This window comes from Oryx dammah, unplaced genomic scaffold (assembly GCF_014754425.2).
Source record: "Oryx dammah isolate SB20612 unplaced genomic scaffold, SCBI_Odam_1.1 HiC_scaffold_12, whole genome shotgun sequence".
Taxonomy (NCBI): domain Eukaryota; kingdom Metazoa; phylum Chordata; class Mammalia; order Artiodactyla; family Bovidae; genus Oryx; species Oryx dammah.
The window spans coordinates 45,718,729-45,737,409 of record NW_024070196.1 but is presented as its reverse complement, the minus strand read 5'-3'; the positions used below and the strand labels follow the sequence as shown (position 1 = coordinate 45,737,409).

At 44.7% G+C, this 18,681-nt stretch overlaps 1 protein-coding gene across 4 annotated transcripts in view; it reads right to left on the bottom strand.

Annotated features, from left to right (window-relative positions):
* STX2 (syntaxin 2) overlaps window positions 1-15,437 on the bottom strand; it is a 65,859-nt gene extending 50,422 nt beyond the window's left edge. For 3 of the 4 annotated variants that reach the window (XM_040251591.1, XM_040251592.1, XM_040251594.1), the window contains exons 1-2: window positions 15,289-15,433; window positions 3,772-3,846 (exon numbers count right to left, since the gene is read on the bottom strand). In XM_040251591.1, coding sequence (XP_040107525.1) covers window positions 3,772-3,846; window positions 15,289-15,318 — 105 coding nt within the window. In that variant the 5' untranslated portion in view covers window positions 15,319-15,433. Of the gene's footprint in view, window positions 1-3,771; window positions 3,847-15,288 lie in introns of all 4 variants that reach the window. The other variant, XM_040251593.1, reaches the window with a different exon arrangement.
* Between the last annotated feature and the right edge of the window lie 3,244 nt (window positions 15,438-18,681).

The window sequence follows — 18,681 nt, the reverse complement described above, 5'->3', positions numbered from 1 at the left end:
TATGGAACTATAACAAAAACATAAAAAGATACTCAGGATATATTACATATATTACCCAGTTAAAATCACGGGGGAAAAAAATACCTACGAGTTGCAGAGTACTGTATATACGTGTTAACAATGATGAAAAAAGCCAAAACAAACAGAATAATGGGCAGATGTTAACATTTATAGGAAGTAACGCTGCGATGTCTCAAAACTTAAAAAGGACCCCTCTCGAGGTGAGAGGTGAGAAGACAAGCAGATGAAGACGGGGGTGGGGCGAAGCCTCTCGTAGGAGTGGGTCCTCTCTCGTCATCCTGATTTCTGAGCAACGGGGACACACCTCTCTGTGGAGAGGTGAGATGTCTGCTTTGGCTCATGTAGGCTGCAGCTCCTTCCGATCTAAGTACCACAGTGGAAATACACCTTTAACATGTATGAATTCTCTTACTACACTCATCACAAACCCATGACATGCTGTGGTGGACGTCCACATCTTAATCCTCTGCACGTGACCTTACCGGGCAAAAGGCACTTGGCAGGTGTGGTTAGTTAAGGGTCGAGAGGTGCAATTATCCTGGATTATCTGAATATCCAAAGTAACCACAAGAGTCCTTATAAAACGGAAGCAATGAGATCAAATTTAGAAACAAGCAGAGATGTACTTTAGATGGAAGAAGGGGCCATGAGCCAAGAATGGAGGAGGCTCCAGAAGCTGGAACAGCAAGAACGCAGATATTCCCTCGAGTCTATAGGAGGATACAACCCTGCAAGCACCCTGACGTGCGCCCCAAACAGCTCATTCCAGACTTCTGACCTCTGGAACTGTGAGACGATAAATGCATGATCTGTTAAAACTACTGTACTTGTGGCAATTTGTTACTGCAGCAGCAGGAAACAAAAAATACATGCTAACATAAATAACATACTTTTATGGAAAAAAGCAGTATTTTCCCTCAAAATCAGTGACAGTAAGAGCAGTGATTTGCATTTCTCTGCAAACCTAGCTTCTAGCTTAATGGAAGGCACCTTGATTCTGATGCCTGTTTCTGTGTTCAGTCTGTTGGGATGTGGCCTCTGAAAACTGCCCCACCCCCATGGCCATTCATGACAGAGGGAGAGGAAAGAGGTGAACATCTTCATATTCTAACGAAAATTGTTTCAGCCACACGAACTCCTTGGAAGGGTCTCAGGGATCCCAGGGACACTGGGTCCAAGCCCCACAGCACATTTTGAAAAGCGGCATATCAGATGACAGTCTGACACAGAATTCTGCTTTCATAGAGCAGTGAACGGCTATTTCATTGGTCCTGAGTGTTATTTCCATCTATACATGATTTCTACAGAACTTCACATACTTATAATTTAATTTTATTAATCAGGTAAAAACCACACAAAAAATTACAACAGAACCTTTTTAAATTTTTTGCTACTTTTATCACACAGGCTTAAGCACAAATGATTTTGTGGTTTTAGTGCACAGATTTACATTTCGGTTAGCCATTTTTAAAGCACCATTTCTGAAGTAAAGTCAGTAAAATGCATCTGTCACAAAGTAGAAAAGATACTCCTTTGCCTCTTGGAAAGTTCTACAGTACACACACTAACATTATCTGTGCAACAGAAGCACCAGTGTGGCCCAAAAAGAAAAGGAAACTGCTGAGCCACCAACTTGGTACCAGGAGGGAAGTGCCATCCTAACGGTGGCGCCAGGCCCATTTACGCCTATGAATTACACCACATGGGCTCTCTCAGACAACCACAAACTACTTTCACAAAAAGGAGATCTCCTGGCCACCTATTACAGCATTATTTTAGTTTTAACCAATACTGGTCACGCGCAAAATTCCTATCTTTTGCAATATTCTATGTGATACTTAAGATCTAAATGTCATTCTCTAAAGAAAGAGCTTGGATTAACAAACATCATTTGCTTCTCTATTTGTTTCAGAAGTCATTTCAGGATGTCCCTGGTGATCCAGTGGGTAAGACCTCAGGCTTCCACTGCAGTGCACACAGGTTCAGTACTGGGTTGGGGAACTAAGATCCCACATGCGGCATGGCACAGCCAAAAAAAAAAAGTCATTTCACAGACGTTAACTGCAAAATAAGTCAACTATTTAACAAATGAAACTGGAACTTAAGTTAGAATCAATGGCTCTCAAACCTCCCTCACACCACTCACCTGTTTTTGTATGCATCTCTAACACCTGCAGCCAAAACAGATTAGTGCTAAATTACTACAGCTTAATGACACAGTGATCTTAATTCTTCTGTAAAATACAACATTTTCTGCTAAAAGATTCTTAAAATTAAAAATATGGGTTTTTCTGGAGAACTGACATGGAAGAATTAAGCATCCAGGTAAAAGGGGTAAAATCAGAGAAATAATGATTTTACAAAGTGGGCCGGTAAACTAATCAGGATGAAAAGCGTCTTGTTTGCAAAGTGAAATCCAGAAATCCAGTAACTTAAGTCCAGTAAAGTAAGCTCCTATAGATAATGATTTAATTTCATGTTTTTTTCAATTAGAAAAGACTAGGAACTAACATAAATATATTTGAAACCCAATGAACTACGTATTCAATAAATTCTGGCTGGAAACTTGGTAACTTGTAACACATTTTTAATTAACATATTACATATTTTCAAATCCATGTATTGATAGAGCAGTTTACACTGCCAACAGATTTAACAATCAACTGAAACTCTTAGACTAGATTCAGCATAATCAAAACAAGTCCTTGCAAATGAAGTTTTCATTGTTAAAAAATTATATACTGACCATGTTTCTTTTCTTAATGCCTAACAAAGTCAAAATATCTGTTCCTCAGACTCAATTTCAAAAATTTGAAATTATGCAAAATTTGATCAACTATGACTTAGAGCAGTGAACGGCTATTTCATTGGTCTTGTCATGTTTAAATTCTAGAAAAAACCCTGGGGAGTTGAGAGGGAGAGGGAAAGGCCTTAGGGGGAAGTCTGGAAGACAGACAGGTTCGAGAGAAGACCCAAGGGCACAGGTCCAGAGGCTTCGCCTCTGTACGGACAGTCCAGAGAAAGGCCAGGCTAACCAAGGCAGAGCAGAGTTGCCACAATCATATCTTTGCTCAAGGATAAGATCTCTCAGGAGTGAGCAAAGTCCCATATGACCCAAAGACTCATGCTTTGATATATGGGAAAGTTCTCAGGAGAAGAATTTAACATTTAATCAAAGGTTTTAGAAAATACACATTATGAGCGAGCCCTTTGATATACATAGGACTCACTGCCATTCTACAGAAGGGCGAGAGAAGCCTCCTTGCGTATACTGTGCACGCCTGACTGCCAGCTGAGGGACATCAGCGCCACCAGGCCTTCCACTCCCACGACCCAGTCTCCCTTCGTCTGGAGGACCCTGCTGGCCATGGGTGCGGCAGGACCTCCCCAAGGGACCCTGTGTTTGGAGGAGGTACCTTCTCCCAGCATGAGCCCGTGAGCAGCAGGCCCACCTTGCTGACCACCCCCAGCCCATGGGCTTTAGTCTCCTCAGAGGCCCTCAGCACCCACAGTCACCATTCTCACCCACCCTAGCCCCCCGCCCCCAAGTAAGTCACCAGGAAGAAGGGCTCAACAGCAACAAATGTGCTAATAGCACTAAAAATTCTACAGCACTTTTTGTCATTCAAATGTCAACTTTTAAAAATATTTAGTTTTGGTATTATTTCAAATACGACAAATGCACAGTTACATTAATTTAATTATGTTTAAAGAAAAATGACAGACTGGCTTTCACGAAATGACTCTTACCTGATGGAAGAAATCATCCATAAAATGGTCCTTTTCAACAACAACAGTTGTGTCCCCATCATCATTTTTCCTACACTGAAATGGAAAAATACGAAATGTAAAATTTGGTTTTAAAAGTTTTCACAGAGGCACCAACGGCGAATTGAAAGACAAGAGCAGCTGGGTACCTACACGATCTCAGCTCACTAAAAGCACCAAAGCCTAAGAAGCCCGCCACCCACCAAGGCCGTGACATCCACCAGGCCACAGTCAGGGCAGGCGCACACAGCCAATCGGCCCGGAGAAGCAGCCACGTCAGGGGGAATCAATGGCTGGATCTCCGAGAACTGAGCACCAGAGGATCGATCGTTCATTCTCACTGAGAACGTCCATGTAACAGAGGCCAGGTTTATCTTCCACAAGTGAATCTGCTTACACTGCACACTGTCTATAAAGATTAAAAATACTGACACCACTAGTTAACTTTTCTAGTTGTTGTCGTTTAGTCGCTCAGTCGTGTCCGACCCTTTGCGACCCCATGGACTGCAGCACGCCAGGCTTCTCTGTCTCTACCATCTCCCAGAATTTGCCCAAGTTCAGGTCCACAGAATCGGTGACATCTTCCAGCCATCTCATCCTCTGTAACCCTCTTTTCCAGACTTTTGTGCCCAACTTTTCTAGATTAGGTAATAATTTTCAAAGAACTTTCACATATGTTAGCTGGTATTTATCATTTTTCCCTAAGTAAGTAATTCCAAGTTATGGCCACACTCGTATAATCAATAAACATTTTACTAAAGAAAGACTCAGGGAGGAAGACCTGAGTGAACTGTGGAACTGGAGGAGACTCTTGACAGTCCCTTGGACTGCAAGATCAAACCAGTCAATCCTAAAGGAAATCAACCCTGAATGTTCTTTGGAAGGACTGATGCTGCAGCTGAAGTTCCAATACTTTGGCCACCTGATATGAAGAGCCAGCTCATTGGAAAAGACCCTGATGCTGGGAAAGATTGAGGGCATGAGGAGAAGGGAGCAAGAAAGGATGAGATGCTTGGATGGCATCACCGACTCAATGCTAAGAGTTTGAGCAAACTCTGGGAGATGGTGAAGGACAGGGAAACCTGGCGTGCTGCAGTCCAGGGGATTACAGAGTTGGACACAATTTAGTGACTGAACAACAAAGGAACACTGAGGAAGAGAGCAGCCCACCACTGGGAAAGGCCAGGATGACACTGTACTTTACAAATCAGGTGCCATCAGTTTAAAATAACATCGAAGAGATGTTCTAGGCCAAGGGTTCTCACACTTGAGAGACATCAGGACCGCCTGGAGGGCTGGGTCTCTGGCTGAGTGGGGCCAAAGTGGGGCATTCCGTGACTTGAGACTACCCTAGAACATCCAGAACCTCATCACATTGTAACCCTAACCCACCCCTCAAGGGAGGCAAAAGAATGAAACAGTGAAAAGTCTTTGCAATAAGTCCCCTACACATGAAATCTTCAAGGTGCAAGCTTTCAAAGACGTGAACGTACATTCCCATGTCCAATCACGTAAGTTCGCAAGTCTGGTATACATTGTCTCGTGTGTACATCCTCTACAAGTGGTTGTGCTTTTGTATACTTTACTGTATAGTCATGCAGTTTTATTTCAAGCCCAGGATGTCTGGAAGCAAGTGCAAAAGCAGCGATGATATAGTTGGTAACTGGTATGACGAGAAAAAAAGAACTCCTACCCAGACATCACTGGACTGCTTTTTTGAGAGGGTGGAAGAATTGAAGCCAGCAAGAGACCAGTGTCATCAACGTCAGGTGTGAGTGAAACTGCAGCTGGCCCTCCGTCTCCTCTTGCTGACGATCCTTCAGCTCCACCATCTCCCACCTCCACTCCCCACTCCAGTCAGGAACTCTTCTTGCCTGTTCACTCGATGCCAGTCCTGTTTGCCAGCTGTTGTACTATACTACTATACTTCTCAAGGTACTGTAAGATTTTAAATGTTTAATTTTCTATGTTTGTTTTCTATGTATTATCTGTGTGCGGGGCTTCCCTTGTGGCTCAGTTGGTAAAGAATCTGCCTGCAATGCAGGAGACCTGGGTTCGATCCCTGGGTTGGGAAGATCCCCTGGAGAAGGGAATGGCTACCCACTCCAGAATTCTGGCCTGGAGAATTCCATGGACTGTATAGTCCATGGGGGTCGCCAAGAGTCGGACCCAACTAAGTGGCTTTCACTTCACTTCATTTCACTTCACTTCACGCTACAGTACTATATAGCCGATTGTGTTAGTTAGGTACCTAAGCTAACTTTGTTGGACTTACAAACAAACCGGACTTGTGAACATGCTCTCAGAACGGAACTCGTTTGTATGTAGGGAACTTACTGTATTGGGAAGAAAGCAACCTCTGTTTACAGCTACAGGGGAGAGAAGACAATGTCAGACCCCAGGACCTGGCATCCGAGTCACACAGTATTTGTCAAGAACATGTGCCACAGCAACTACCAGTGAGAGCTGTGGATTCGAGAGGAGAAAGCAAAGACGCCTGGCAGCATACAGAGGAGGAAACTGTTTGGAAGCATCTCCCTGAGGGCACGCTGGGTGGCCAGCTCAGCTCTAACTTCGAAAGCTGAGGCAGCCTCAGATTTCAGGAATTCTGTACCCTCAGGAAAATCAGAGTCTTTAAGCACTAAAAGTTTTAAGTGTAGCTTTACTGATCTGAAACCAGGAATAACATGGAAACAAAATTCCACTACATTTAGTTAAGAAAAATCTGCCAAATGTAATAAATGTGGTAAGAAAACACGATGCAGCCTCCCTCTGCAGCTTCCAGGGCCCCTGCTGAGGCAAATCGACCTGGCCTAAACTTCAATAATCTCTCACCACCCCATGGAAGGCTTCCGCACCTCCCTTGCCCTGGGGCCACTTCTGGGTGCAGATAAGACAATCTACGAGGGCAAAGGGAGAAGAAATGTGCTTCTCCAAGATAGAGAGGCACGAGCTCCCTCAGACAAGGGGTTTTTATGAGAGCCATAAAGAGTATTTTATCACCAGGTGACACACACACTGGACAGCCGGGGGGCGGTCTCGAGGGAAAAGCAGACCCACCTCCACAGGATTCTGGGAGAAGCTCTCCGAGCTGCAGGAGGGGGTCAGCGGGCGCCTCTCAGAGCTGTGGGCCGAGCTCTCTCCACAACGTTGCTTCTGTTTACACTGACTCTCCAGGGCATCTGCCTGGAGTGGTTTCCCCAGCAGGGCCCTTACTTTGAGCCACCACCCTGCTCTCACATGACTCCAGTCATGGAGGAAGATGCCCACAATTAGGCAGCGCTGCTACTGAGAATGTTGCATTTGTGCTCTGCTAACAGGGCAGGTATTATGGGTTGAACTGTCCCCCTAAAAATAAATGTTGCAAACCCCCAGGACCCGTACTTGGAGAAAGGGTCTGGGAAGATGGAATTAGCTAAGATGAGGTCATGCTGGAGCAGGATGGGCCCTTAACCCCACATGACTCTGTCCTTGTAAGAGTCAGAGACACAGGGGAGGCGGCCACGTGGCAAGCAAGGCAGAGAGGGTGGTGAACAGTCTATGAGCCAAAGAGAGCCAAGGAGTGCCGCCACTCCCGGAAGACATGAGCAGCAAGGCAGGACGGCCCCCAGGTTCGGGGGAGCGTGGCCCTGCGACATCCTGACTTCAGGCTTCTGGCCTCCAGGCCCAGACGTGACAGCACGTCTGTGACCCCACCTGTGGTCTTCTGTCATGAGGGCCCAAGGACACACGAACACCAAGGACTGAAGCGTGCCGACCCGATCCTCTTTAACCAACTGTGCTAACTAACTAAGACATCGATCTGGACCCAAGCAGACAGTCTCGTCTAGAGGGAAGAATACCGTCTTGGGAGTCGCACGTCTGGCTTCTAACCTGCTTACCAGCTCGGCACTACCAACTTCTCCTAGTCTGTCTCCTGGTCTGTAAAGTGAAGATGACATCCGTTTCCTCCTCCAAAGGTGGGGCTTCAGGAAAACTGCCCACTTGAGGCTTCATAAGGCATGTGATTTCACAGGGTGTGCAAATACCAATAAAGGCTTTTAAAATCACTTCAGGTCCATGCTCTTAATTCCCAGTAAAAGAGCACTTAAAAGGCAGATCAGCATCAGCTAACTGCAATAAAAGTAATGTTCAGGCAAACCCGCCAATGGCTCAGAGCTCTTCTCCAGGTTCCCGCATCATTTGAAGTGAAAGAGGGCTGTTAACGAGCGTCACGGGCCAGGGCACTGGGGCAGCAGGAGGACTTGCTGCTGTGTTGGTCCTCCAGCACCACCTGAGGCCTGCGAGCTCCCCTGTTTCACACACAGAATACCCCGGGACAGCTGAGCGCCGTGCTCACAGCTTCAAGCCTCTCTGAGAACCAGGAGGGTTTGACCTCACAAACCCACAACTGTGTTGACTCACCAATGGCAGGAGCACCAGGAAACTTAAAATGCCTTCCACACCAGCTCCCCCAACTCTGCGAGAAGCAGCTAAGGCAGGAGGGGTGAGGGGCTGCCCTGGACACTCAGAGCTGAGACCACCTTATCCATCTGACTCCAGAAGCCCTCGCTCTTGACCACATACCAGGGACCTCCTCCTGGAGGAGGGGATTTCACGTAGGTCCTCCAGGCACAGCCTGGCTCCCAGGCTCCCTTCTGAGCTCCCGGGGCAGCTTCCCTGGCCTTCACAATCATGTCCTCTTTGAATGTCCCTGCATGTCACTGTCCCCCCATAGCTGACTTCTCAGATGCGGGCGGGGGACGTTCATGGGGCCAGGGACACTGGAGTGAACTAAATTAAGTCCCCATGAATTCACCAAATAAGAATGGGAGAAGGGTAGAGAATGAACTTGAACGTGGCTGAGCAGGGCTGGGATTCCCTTGTGGCCCAGAGGGTGAGTGATGACAACCCACCTGTCCCTACCGTGGCTTTCCTGGGGCGGAGGGCACCCATCTCACCCCTCTGACAGCTACTCGAGGTTCTCAGAGGCCTCAGTGTTTGGTCAGTCTTACTTTTTGTTGTGGAAAATGACAAAACACGTACAAAAGTAGAAGGAATAATATAGGGAGCCCTTGATGAATCCACTGCATGGGTTCCACAGTGGTCAGTTCACAGACTGTCTCACTTCACCTGCACGCTCCCCGCACCCTCAGCCCAGCAGCACTGCACCATCTTGTGGCAAAGCCCACACACAGGCTGCCTGCCATGTGTGACACAGCCAAGAACCTAAGCTCCCTACTCTACCCGCTCCAGAAACTTAGTTATTTCTGGCTCAGGGCAGACGATGTCCAACACGACACTCTCCATGAGGGAAGTCAGTCCTTTTACATTATACATGGACCACTCTCCTTGCAGGAGGCAGTGAATAAACAACCAACCACCAAAAAAACTCAACTCTTTCTGGATGCTGAGACCCACATGTCACCACGAGTGATCTCTATTCACAGTCATTCACTTGCTGGTAAATCGTTCATTTCTCTACCTGCAGACCAAGAGGGAGCCAATGACTGGAATCTGTTTCCTCTACTGTCTTTTTTCCTTCCTTTTTTTGGTGGGGGGTTGGGGGGGGGGCTACTGGTTTTACTATTATGTTTCAGTGCCTTAGAGAAAAGTCAGCAAAACAATGACACTGTGTGCAATTTTAACACAATTTTTGCAGATTAGAGATTACTAAAATTATTTCTATTTGTTAGGGCATGGTATTCTTATGTCACAAAAAGATAAAACATATAAAATCAGTTGTGAAGACATTTTTTCTTTTTTAACTTTTTATTTTATGTTGGAGTAAAGCCTATTTCCTACTTATATTTCTTAGGTTTATCTAGAATTCTCCAAACTATTAGACATGAGAAAATAGACCCAATAATACTATCTTAGCTTTGCCATTCACTAAAAAAAAAAAAACAAAAAATGACTACCTAACAATGCTATTTAAGCTATACAATCACACCCCCCCATGTCCATGAAGCCCATGTTCCATCTTTCCAGCTGAGATGGTGTATTCCCTGTACAATAGCTGTTGTTTATAACAGTGTACTTATCGTAAATAACAAAATGATTCGTGGCATTCACTAAGAGCAGTGGAAACAGCCTCCAACTTGATTTCCAAAGTGTCAAAGTGCAAGACAAGCACCCAAATATCAACATTCCATTTCTGTTAAATTTTAAAAGAATTCTCCTTAAAAGGAACATTATATTAAAATACAATTCTCTCTGTGAAAAGTATTATGAGGAAGAGACAGTAAGGAGCTTCCCTGTTTAGAAACTATTTAACAAAGATGAATTATCTGTCACTGGAATGCTCTCTGTTGAGATAATTCAGAAGCTGAATTATCGCAAACTAAAAGAATCCAAAGTTGGATAAGATACTGAATTTTTCTCCATGTTATTCTCCATATACATGTACACTAGGGCCTTCCATGCAAATGCTAATTGTGGAGAAACAATTATCTTGAAATATGCCCAATGGTGGCAACAGCTTTATTGCTAGAATATGGTAATTTTTCAAAATTACTTCAGCTAAAGAAAAAAAAAGAATACTTATAATTAAAAATAGGTAAAAGCTTGAAGCTGGCCAGTTGGTAATCATGTTGCCAGATGTAAGTATCAATTCTTTCCCATATTTTTATATAATCAGTTATAGTTTTATGCCCTAGGTAGAATATTACTGTTTCATGTTTCACATTTTCACTTCATATTTATCTCCATTATTAATATTATAAATACTACAGGTCCTTACACTTTACATAAATAACATTGTACTGTGTAAATGCTTCTGGTTTTTTTCCTCTCAAAGACATGTTTTAAGATTTTTCCTCATCTCTCATTTTCGCTCACCACTATCAAACTCATCATCCTTCTGTCCTTCATAGCAGAGCCGTGGCTGGCCATGTCCCCTGCCCAGCTTGTACCCAGCTGGCTACTTCTCATCACATCTCAGCTCAGAGACCTCCCTGATCAAGACCCCTGATCATCCAGCCCAAAGCAGCCAACCCATACCCACTCATCGTGTTATATCCTCCCCAGCAGTTACTGCTCACTGACTTAACTGTTCCTTGTCCCCTCCCCCCAGGACACGTTTCAGGGGAGCAAGGACTTCAAGGGTCTTGTTGCAACTTAGGCCTGAAACAGTGCCTGGCACGTAGCAGTCACTCAGTTGAGACCAGCTAAAGGAATGAATGAAGGGCAGAGAGATGAGATGGAGGTGGGGATGGAGAGAAGAGAAAGCGCATACAGAAGGACAGGGAAACCAGGAAACAAAGACACAGACACACACAGCATGAAGCAGCACAATGGGCAGGACCGGAGGACAGAGGCAGTCTTGGTTGCTCGCTAGCCCCTGGTTCCATCCCCTCGTGAGGTCTGACAGCACATCCCGCTGTTGAGTCTGAAGCCCCATTCTACCATTGCATCAATCTCCCTTTTCTGTTTTAGCGAAGGGGCTTCTGTCCCTTGCGACCCAAAGAGCCTGAAGACAACAGAGTCCATTGTCATCTGCATTTTCCTAACTAACCATGGGTGTGCTCAGACGCAAAGACACTCAAACCACACCTGGCAGGTGCTCCATGCAGAGTCCTGAGCCCTCAGAGCAAACCTGGAAAGGTGCAGAGTCTGCGGGAGGGTGCAGAAAACAGCACCACCTGTGTGTTCAGATGGGCAGGGACAGGAGGTCACGGGGGACACAAGAGGGAAGACTTCCTGGTAGCGGTGCTTGCAATGAGGCCAAAAGAAAACGTGGGGCCAGAAAAGGGGAGGGGGCAAGAGACATACAAAGTGAGTAGCTCACGAGGACCCAGAGAGGAGGGCACATGGGAACAGTGGACTGGACCAGGGGACCTGCCAGAGTGAGATGCTGGTTCTCTCTTGGGTGCTCCAACCCTTATATTCAGAATGAACAGACTTGAAATTAAAAACAAGAAGTAATTAACCTGTGGAAATGTGGAGACTTTGCTTTTTTATTTTGTATACAAACAGTATTTATTGTGGTTCCCAGAGAAATATCAAGGGCTTCCCAGGAGGCGCAGTGGTCAAGAATCTGCCTGCCAGTGCAGGAGATGCAAGAGACACGGGCTCGATCCCTGGGGTTGGGAGGATTCCCTGGAGGAGGAAATGCAACCTATCCTTGCCTACACACAGAGAAACTAGAGCTCTGGGTTGCAAAGATCCCAGCTGTGGGAGCCCAACTGTCTGTACAATGACACCGGATTCAGTAAATCATGAAATCCTCAACTATAAACGTATTCAAATACTATAGACAATTCATATATTAAAGTACACATGTATTATGAAATTCTCAGTATTTTAAATTTCAATGACATACTTAGAAAAAAATGTTTTTACTTTTTAAGTTGGAACCTGAATCTTTACCACGTAACAACCTGTACTCTGTGTCCCCATCTGAGCTGCCAAAACAGAACATTAAAAATATGCAGGCAGCTTCTCTTGCCCTTTAAAAAATTTTACGTGCAATTCATCACCATGAACCCAAGTATTAAAAATAGTAATTTTCTCAATAAATAAAGTCCTACTGTATAGACTGGGAATTATATTTAATACCCTGTGAAAACCCTAATAGAAAAGATTATGAAAAAAAAAAAATATATATATATAACTGAATCACTTTGTTGTCCAGCAGAAATAGAAAATTGTAAATCAACTACATTTCAATATAATTTTTCTTAAAAAATGTAATTTTATCATGTCTACTAATGAATACCATCTAAGTACGTGTGTTTACGTCTATTACTCTGCAAATTCCCACAGCTGAAATTTGCAATTTTTCTGTTTTTAACTACCGTAAATAGTCTTTTGCATTCACAAACATTTTTAAATATATTACAAAATATATTTGGGGTTATTATCTCGAAGGACGGCAATTCCACTTTGACTTACTTCCTAAATGTATTTCCTTCTGCTTCTGCACTCTTCCTTACCCGGCTGTGCACATTCACAGCACACACCCAGTTCATTTCTGTGCCCTCTGCACTTAGCACATAACCTCACAGAGATCCGGTGCTCAGAATCTACTGAATGGGTGGTCCTTTCATTTTTTTAAAAACCAGAAACATCCTTCTGGATTTAGAGTTTAGGAAACCATGGGCAAGTCACTCAAACCTTCTGCACCCAAATGAACTAACTGGCTGCTCAAAAAGAGAATTCTTACTTAGAAGCAGCTAAACCTGTATTTGACAAACTGTATTGGACAAACTAACTTTTAAGTCCTTTCCGAGTAGTTATCAGTGGGAATCTTTTTCTCACAAGGAATCACTAACAGCTAATAAAGGAAACTTCTAGAAGGCATCAAGAACATTTTGTCAATGTGGACAACACAGGCATTTTAACTAGTAAAATTAAATATTCATGTTTGCCTAGGAAAAAACACCAGCCACTTAGAAACATGGTTGTGAAAGGTCATTTTACTACTCCAAGAGCTACCTGGAAAAGACACATTTCCTGAAAAAAAAAAAAAATTAGCTTTGATAGCTGATAATTTTCAGATGAGTTTATAAATATTAAAAGTTAAACTTTGAGTATGTCAGATTCAATTTTGAGTTAATATGCCAGGGAGAAGGTTGCTTTTTATAACTGCTTGAAAACATTTTAAAAACTAATACATATTAATAGCACTTGTAATTACAAAGTATTATTCTCTCTCCCACCTGCTCCCAGAGTGTCACACACAGGAGATAATTTTATGATTCAGCACTTCTTCCATAAGAGTACACACAAAAAAATCTTATTATCCTCATTTTGTATACGGGAAAACTGAGGGTTTTGAGAGGTTCAGAAATTTTCTGCCCAAGATTCAACAACTCCAGACATAGATACATCCCTAATTTGCCCTACAGCTGCTTAATCTTCATCTACAGCAACATGGTACTGGATCAGAAAAGATCACTTCTTCCTCTAGAATTCTACATTAAAACATGTTCTTACCAACACTACTGCCATAAGAGCTGAAATACACATACACTTAAGAGTGATAAAAGAACTGCCTTATTTTTGTTTTTTTTGCTTTTTTTTGCTAAACAAGTCAAGAAAAGCTTCTCACATATTCCACTAACACGTATTTTCTACTGTTCTCCAATATTCCTAAATTTGTCTATTCTTTCATGATACAGTCTTCTTCACTTAACAAATATCTGAGCTTCTAACAAGGAATGATACTCCATTGAGTGTGATAACAGAACAGCAATTTGCCATTTAACATGTTGCTAACCTGTGAACACCAACGTCAAAATATCTAACCGTTAATAAAAAGGGAAGGAAAGAAAAATCACTATGAAGAAACTTTCTGGGAAAGAGTGTAAAAGCATAATTTCCATAATCTGAAGAATGCATAATTCATTGCTTCCCTGAACTAAGATTCCTCATCTGGCCAACAGAATCTGAGGGACTATTCTACCTCCTAAGCCTGGGACAGGGCTGGATCCATTCTAGAAGCCAAGGAGTGAGTTAATTCATTACATTAAATGGATGCTTTAGTGCAGTGGGCCTTGCTCTGTTCTGAGGCTGTTCAGAGTACTGGGAAACGAAATATAAACATTCAACTCTATTTTAGTACTTGTATTTTTCAAGAAAAAAGTCAGAATTAATTCTGTTCACCTCAAATGTTTCAACTCTTCTACATTCTATAAACCACTACCGTTTCAATGTCCTCATCTCATTCACAGTATTGTCTGTGGAATGCATCAAACACGACTCCCATTCCTAAGGGAACAAAACACTGTTCTCTTACTAAAGTTATTGGTAAATTGCTGAGCACCTATGTACTCCACCAGCGGGGTTTACTGGGAGTAAACAAACACAAAGCAAACTATATACAGGGGAAACAAAAGGCGCCCCTCTGTACCTGCCTCACCGCTCCCTTCCAGCATCCAGTCCGGCAAGGCGTCCACTGGCATGTGGCATCAGATGCATCCGTTCCCACCTATCCACTGAGCTTCTACTGCGCGCGGGGTCCCACCCAAAACCCCAGATATAAGACAGGGAACAAGGGGACAAGTCCCTGCTCTCAGGGAGCTGACGCATACTAGGATGAAATAGACCATAATTCAACACGTAATTTCTGGTCCTGATAAGTGCTCTGCAAGGATTTAAACCAGGCGAAGGAATGGACAGCCTCTAGGGAAGGAAGTCACCTGAAGCAGCAGCAGAGCCCAGCTCAGAAAAGGAGGTTCGAGGCCTGGCCGGGCCCCGAGACGCCGGCTCAAAAGCTATTCCCTGCCCAACGCCCAGTGCAGAAGCTAGGGCAGAAGAGTGCCTTCGGGGCGTTGGGGAGATGGTGGGACGGTGGTGCTGCGGGCTGGGGAAGCCGTGCGCCCCCTCCAACCCCGCACAGAAGCCGCCCCGCCCGGCCTGAGCCCCGGGATCTGGACTCCCCTTCCTCGCTCACTCTGTGACCCCGCACCCTGAGCCCCCAGCCCAGCCCCGCACCTCCCCGCCCCCGCCCATCTCCGCGCCCCCAGGGCTCCCGGCCCGAACCGCTACACTCCAGCTCGCCCGCCCGCGGCTCACCGCGGTCAGGTCCGGCAGCCGGTCCCGCATCCCCACGGGCGGGGCGACGCGCCCCGCTGCTCAGGCCTGCCCGGCGCCGCCTCCGGCTGGCCGCGGGCTCTCGGTGTCCCCGCCGCCGCCTCAGCCCGCCTGTCGCCCTCCCCTCGGCCGGCGCTGCCACGGCAACCGCGCCCTCGCGCTCTGCGCATGCCCGGCCCGCGCCGCGCCCAGACCCACGCAGACAGCGGGAGCCTTCCTGAGGGAATGCCGAGACCCAAGGGGCGGGGTCCGCCGAGGAGGGGCGGGGCCTAGCTTGGGAGAGCGGGGACTATCGGGGAGAGAAGGGGCCCGCCCAAAAGGCGCGGCAGAGGAACAGACGCGATCTGGTGGGGGAAGGATTGGAGCCTGACTGAAAGGGGAGGGGCGGGGCCTGCTGAGGAGAGGCGGGGCTGGCCGCGAAGGGGCGGTCTCTTATCCTGGTCGGTTAGATATGACTTTTGCTCTTCTTGATTTGCTTTTGGTTTTGTGTTTTCACACTCATTTGATTTACTTTAAAAATTCGTGGAAAATTTGGTGACGAATTTAGCAAGTGTATGGAGATGGCTTAAGTGCCGCTTTGCAGATGCATATTCCGAATAAAGACCATCTCTTCAAGGATTCTTGGGGCTTCCCTGGTGGCTCCTGCCTGCCTTGCTGGAGAGCATTCAAGCCCTGGGTCGGGAAGATCCCCTGGAGGAGGGAATGGCAACCCACTCAAGTATTCTTGCCTGGGGAATTCCATGGACAGAGGAGCCTGAGGAGCAACAGTCCATGAGGTCGCAAAGAGTCGGACAGGAATGAGTGACTAACACACTTTTACGGATTCTTATCCTTTTTTGTGTGACCAAGGCCTAGTCAATCCTAAAATCAGTTCTGAATATTCATTCCAAGGACTGATGCTGAAGTTGAAGCTCCAATACTTTGGCCACCTAATGTGAAGAAGTGACTCATTGGAAAAGACCCTGATGCTGGGCAAGATTGAAGGCAGGAGGAGAAGGGGAAGACAGATGATGAGATGGTTGGATGACATCACTGACTCCATGGACATGAGTTTGAGCAAGCTCTGGGATTTGGTGATGGACAAGGGAAGCCTGGTGTGCTGCAGTCCATGGGATCGCAAAGAGTTGGACACGACTGAGCTGACTGAACTGAACTGAAGACCCATAATGATTAACTAATATAACTTAAAGAATGTAATTTAAAATGGCATGAAATGGTATTATGCAGAGACTCAGGCCTTGGGATGCAGTTCTCGTGTGAGAAACAGACAATACAGAAGTGGACAAATAAATAAGAAAATGAGGCATGGACTTGGAGAAGGGCTGAGAGAGAAAGGGCTACATCAGATAGAGGTCATGGCAGGCACCAGAGTTTAGGCCAAAAAAAGTTAGCGGGAACAGTCTCCAAGACCGCTCTGACTTCTGACACCAACTACAAGTTCAGTAACTCACTGGAGGGACTCACAGAATTCACTGAAAACTGCAGTGCTTACAGTTGAGGTTTAACACAGGGGATGGATACAGATTAATGTCAGCAAAGGGCAGACATGCTTGGTGGTGGGGCGAGGGGGCAGGGAGGAGGACATCCTGGCTGTACCAAATGTGAAGCTTCTGATGTATTCTCCTTGGATAGTCCAGACGCATTACTTTCACAACACTGATGGGTGTCAGAATACATGAAGTTGCCAACAAGCAAAGTTCACCCAGGCTACCAAATTCTGAGTTTTTATTGGGGCTCCATTGCACAAGCTTGATTGATTGATTAATTGCCCTCCTGGTTGATCTAAGACTCCAGATTAGCTGGTACCTATGAAGTGGGGTGATCCTAGGAGTAGGAAATGGCAACTCACTCCAGTATTCTTGCCTGAAAAATTCCATGAACAGAGGCATCTGAAGGGCTACAGTCTATGGGGTCACAAAGAGTTGGACATGACTGAGCGACTTCACTTTTCAAACTTGGGTGAACTAGAGGCAAACTTGTCTCTTCTTAATTTATGAATTTGACATGTTTTTCATAATTTAAATCAAAATCACTAAATTGATGGATATGGATTGAACAAAAATTTTCCATTTTGACTAAGCAATTAAAACAAGGTGTTGGCAGGGGGAAGAGTGGGCAATTGTACAGAGATTTTCTGAGAATGAGGTTAATATAAAGGAAGTAAAATTGAGAGATGCTAGACAAAAAACACTTGGTCCTGTACACACCATTTGAGCTCTTCTGTCAAGCAGTTCCTGAAACAAGCACACTCCAGGACTTTCATGAGCCAATGAAATCTTTTTCAGTTTCTTCACGTAGAATAAAAAAGCCCTAATATATTGCTAAGAGAGTTAAAATAGACAGATTACAGGTTAGGAGTTAGGTTACTTTTAAAATACAAGGTCTTAGGGAATAGGGGCTTTAGTCTTTCTTGTTTACCATTGTCTTGTGGCTCCAATCCCTACAAAATTTCTGGCAAGTTGGAGGCACTCAATACATAATTTGTAAAATAAAATAATAGATGTCCAAAAAATATAATTCAAAAAGACACATGTACCTCAATGTTCATAGCAGCACTATTTACAGTAGTGAAGACATGGAAACCACCTAAATGTCCAACAACAGATGAATGGATAAAGAAGACGTGATACATGTATGCAATGGAATACTATTCAGTCATAAAAAAGAATGAAATAATGCCATTTGCAGCAACATGGATGGACCTGGAGACTATCATGCTAAGTGAAGCAAGTCAGAAAGAGAAAGACAAATACCAAATGACATAGCTTATATGTGGAATCTAAAATGACACAAGCGAACTTATCTACAAATCAGAAACAGACTCACGTAGAAAACAAACTTGTGGTTGCCAAAGGGAGAGGGGTTGAGAGAAGGATGGCTTGGGAATTTGGAATTAGCAGATGCAAACCGTTATATATAGAATGGATAAACAACAGGGATCTACTGTATGGCACAGGGAACTATATTCAATATCCTGTGACAATGGAAAAGAATATGAAAAAGAATGTGTGTGTGTATAACTGAACCACTTTTCTATGTGTTAGAAATTAACACAATATTGTAAATAAACTATACTTCAGTAAAATAATAGTAAAAATAGATGTTGAGACCTGGCTTTGAATCCCAGTTCTGCTACTTACTATGTGTGACTTTGGACTGTGAAGATATGTAAAGGGAGACCTCACTAAAATGGAGTCAAGAGGCCAGAGGGGGAGCTCTCACTCATTGTCAATACAGATCCCAGAAGGAAGAGATGGTACCTTGCTTGCATCTCCTATGGGAAGTGACATTACTACCGCCAGCAAGAGAAAGTTTTTTCTCTTGGCCTGGCAACAACTCAGTCAATGAGAGACCAGCACAATTCAGTCAATGAAA